This window comes from Gossypium hirsutum, chromosome D13, assembly GCF_007990345.1.
Source record: "Gossypium hirsutum isolate 1008001.06 chromosome D13, Gossypium_hirsutum_v2.1, whole genome shotgun sequence".
NCBI classification, from domain to species: domain Eukaryota; kingdom Viridiplantae; phylum Streptophyta; class Magnoliopsida; order Malvales; family Malvaceae; genus Gossypium; species Gossypium hirsutum.
The window spans coordinates 27,096,971-27,100,832 of NC_053449.1; the positions used below are offsets into that span (position 1 = coordinate 27,096,971).

The 3,862-nt window shown below is 33.5% G+C and overlaps 1 protein-coding gene across 1 annotated transcript; it reads right to left on the reverse strand.

Moving 5' to 3' along the window:
• Nucleotides 1–2,173: 2,173 nt before the first annotated feature.
• On the reverse strand, nucleotides 2,174–2,725 carry LOC107919099 (uncharacterized). The gene is made up of 2 exons (XM_016848628.1): nucleotides 2,714–2,725; nucleotides 2,174–2,602 (listed from the first exon to the last, which is right to left on the reverse strand). Exons 1-2 carry the CDS (start codon nucleotides 2,723–2,725, stop codon nucleotides 2,174–2,176), a joined length of 441 nt encoding a protein of 146 aa, XP_016704117.1.
• Nucleotides 2,726–3,862: the final 1,137 nt, after the last annotated feature.

Sequence of the window (3,862 nt, forward strand, 5' to 3'; positions counted from 1 at the left end):
ATATATCAACCATATATCATCAATATAAATGTTTAGCGAGTAATTAAGCAGTCCATAAATAAAATAAAATGTCTACTCCCAAAAGTCCATATCACATTGCCTTTAAGTACTAGTACAAATTTCAAACACCTACTCAATATGGTAGATTCCCTTAGTTCACTTAGCTCACTGCTTTCGCCACTTGGTATTTGACTTGTGCACATTTAAAATGAAGAGTGTGAGATAAACATAGCTTAGTGATTGTTAAGGTTACTACTAAATAAATATAATTATCCAAAGTAAAGCGAGGCATGCTAAAACTTAACTGCTCAATCATGCTTTCCAAGTAGAGAACATGCTTTTAGATTTCAAATACCACACATACATACTTTACCACAACGTATAACAACCTACGAATCTCAAGTAGCATCATCAAAAGATATTTTAGGACTTAAGAACCATGCAACACATATATGCTTACATGAACATTGGACACTTGGATCTCCAAACAGACCAAAGATTCAATGAGCCATATGTTGTCCCATAAGTGTAGCTCATGGATAACACTTTCCAAACACACCACACTATCCCGATGAATGGAGCTAGGCTCAACACTCCCTTATCTCTCTATGTTATCCCAGGAGCCTCAATGTTCATCACATATAACACATAATGGTGAGTTTTCAAAACCCTATGACATGCCATCTATATCCAATGGTTTTAAGTGATCAAAAGGCCAATACATCACAATAACACACAGTTTATTACTGTTTTATACACATTATACAACCATTTCACTTTTTTAAAAATACTTTACGCATTCACTTTGCATGCTCACACATATAGTTGTTTACAACATTTTCACAATGCCTATAAACCCTCACACACTTAGACTTGCATACATGTGCATAAAATCAGCAACTCACATCACATATACATATATTAAATCACATTTACTTAATGATTTACACACTTACACATCATCAACAAAGCATCACATAGGCATACTTTACTTAACACAAGCAAAGGCAAAAACACTTGCACCAAAGTTTTAAATCTCATTTAAGAACTCCTAAGCCTTTGATTAACATCTGATACCACACTTACTAGTAGCCAAACAACAGAACAGTCACCTCAACACTTACTAGTACCCAAACTACAATGTCTATTTTCCAGACCAACAACTTAGCCGAAACTAACCAAAATTCAAATTCCTTAATTCGAATCTATTCCAACCACTCAATAATTATTCTAACACTTAACTATACTCTAAAAAATTGATCTAAACCAATTTAGACTTAAGAAATTTGGATTTGCACTTTTCCAAAACAAAATCCTCCATTAACAAGCTTTAAACTCAACTTTGTTATTAGATTTCTTAAAAATCCTTCATGATCTATTGATTTAAGAATTAAACCCTCTTAATCTAGTAAAATTTAGTTGAAAAATACTTTAAATCAGAGATTTAATTCAGAGATACAAGATTTGCCAATTTCAAGCTCATTTCGATCAAAATTAACAAATATATGATAGATCTATATAAACTTAAGCTAAACTCAAATTAAAGACTCAAATAAACTAAAAACATGATTAAAAATCAGAAATTTACCTTAGCTTGGATCAACAATGGCTGATTTTGAAAATCAAGTATTGTAACTTTGAAAAACAATGAAGAAATTGATAGAATTTATAAGATTTTTTTGAAAACTTGGTAAATATTTGGAGTTAAGATGAGAGAAATTTCAAATATGGGATGAGAATTTGAAATCTTAAAAAAATGAAATGAATTTAAATGGAAGAGATGAACAGCATGGGTTATAACCTTGTAGGGAAGAACACCCAAATTTTTAAAAAGAATGGTTATTTCCCATATAAACACTCCCATCTTTCCCTTGTTTTACTATTTAGTTCTATGTCTCAATTAATCACCCATTTCTTAATTATTCTAATTTAACCCTATTATTTTATTTTTAAAAAAATTAGTTTAATCGAAATTAAATCTTCAAAATCCAATTGCCAATTTTTTTACAAAAATTATTTTAATAAATTAATTTTCCAAATTAATAATTTTGAGTTCCTAATTTCGTACCAACCTCATCTTTTCCTAAAATTAAACCCGACTTCTAAATCGAGAATCTGATCTACTAATTTGAAACTATCAAATCCAATTTTGGGGTATAACATCTTTCCCTTTCTAAAAAGAAATTTCATCCTCGAAATTTTGACCTGAATCAAGTAGATACGGATATTGATGTCTCATCACATCCTCAATTTCCCACGTAGCTTCTTTAGTCTTGTGATTACGCCACAAAACCTTCACCAATAGAATCGTCTTATTACGCAAGACCTTATCCTTATGAGCTAAGATTTCCACTAGCTCTTCATCATACGTGAGATTTGATTGAACCTCGATCTCCTCAACTGACACAACATGAGATGGATCTGATTGGTACTTTCGCAACATCGACACATGGAAGGCATCGTGGATCCGCTCAAGCTTGGGTAGAAATTGAAGATGATAGGCTACCGGTCCTATCCTCTCGATAACCTGATATGGACCAATTAACCTCGGGCTTAGCTTGCCCTTCTGGCCGAACCTCAACACCTTCGTGGAAGGTGAAACCTTAAGAAAAACTTTATCACCAACTTGATACTCAATGTCCCAACGTCTCAGATCGACATAAGACTTTTGTTTATTAGACACATCTTTTAGTCTCTCATAGATCAAGCTCACCTTATCTTCCATCTCTTGAACCAAATCTGGTCACACAATTTGTCTCTCCCCCATCTTAGACCAACACAAAGGCATCCTACATCTCCAACCATACAGAGCCTCAAAGGGTGCCATGTAAATACTCATTTAGTAACTGTTATTGTAAGCAAACTCCACTAGCGGTAGGTAAGACTCCCAACTACCACCAAACTCAATCACACAACTACACAACATATCCTTTAAGATTAGGATGGTAGGTCGTACTGAAGTAAAGTTTTGAACCCAAAGCATCCTGCAGACTCTTCCAAAATCTAGAAGTAAAATGCGGATCTCTATCAAATATGACCAAAACTGGAAATCCATGAAGTCACACAATCTCAGAAATATATAACTTTGCTATCTTCTGAAGAGAGTAATTGGTACACACAACAAGGAAATACGCACTTTTTGAAAATTGATCAACTATCACCCAGACCAAATCCTTCATTGTCTAAGTTGGAGGTAAACTTGAGACAAAATCCATAGTGATCCACTCCCATTTCCACTCTAGGATCCTAATAGGATGAAGCAAACCCGAAGGATACTTGATAGCCTCCGGACATACTAATGTCAAGAGTATGAATACTGCAACAAAATGTAAAGAATTGAGGCGGTGTCTGCAAGTATACAGGTCAGGTTGTAATATTATTTTTACAACAAAATAGGTAAGTAATCTGGGGATCGTGCCCAAGGGAAGCGAGTATTCAATTAATGTTAACTTAAACGCAAATAAAATTAATTAATCGTTTCAATAAATTACAGTACAATGAAAAATAAAGAATAATTTTTAGATTTTTATAAATGATGAAATAAAATATGCATAAATAAAGTAGACTTCAGAAAACTTAATTTATAAACTTAGTCAAATCTAGACATGGGTAATTAGCTTGCTTTGGTAATTATAACTAATTCCTATTTCAGGTTTCTATTCAATCAACTAGTTGTTACTGTAGTAGGATCTCTTAATCTTCCACTAAACTAACGAGTCGGTAAGAACTATTTATCTCTCAACCTCATAGTCCAGATCGGTTCAAGGCTAAGGTGTTCATGGATAGGCCGTACAAATTTTGGATTAATTCCCACCTAATGACTTCCTAGGGTCGTCAAGCCTAGGGTTTAACTTCTTGCGTT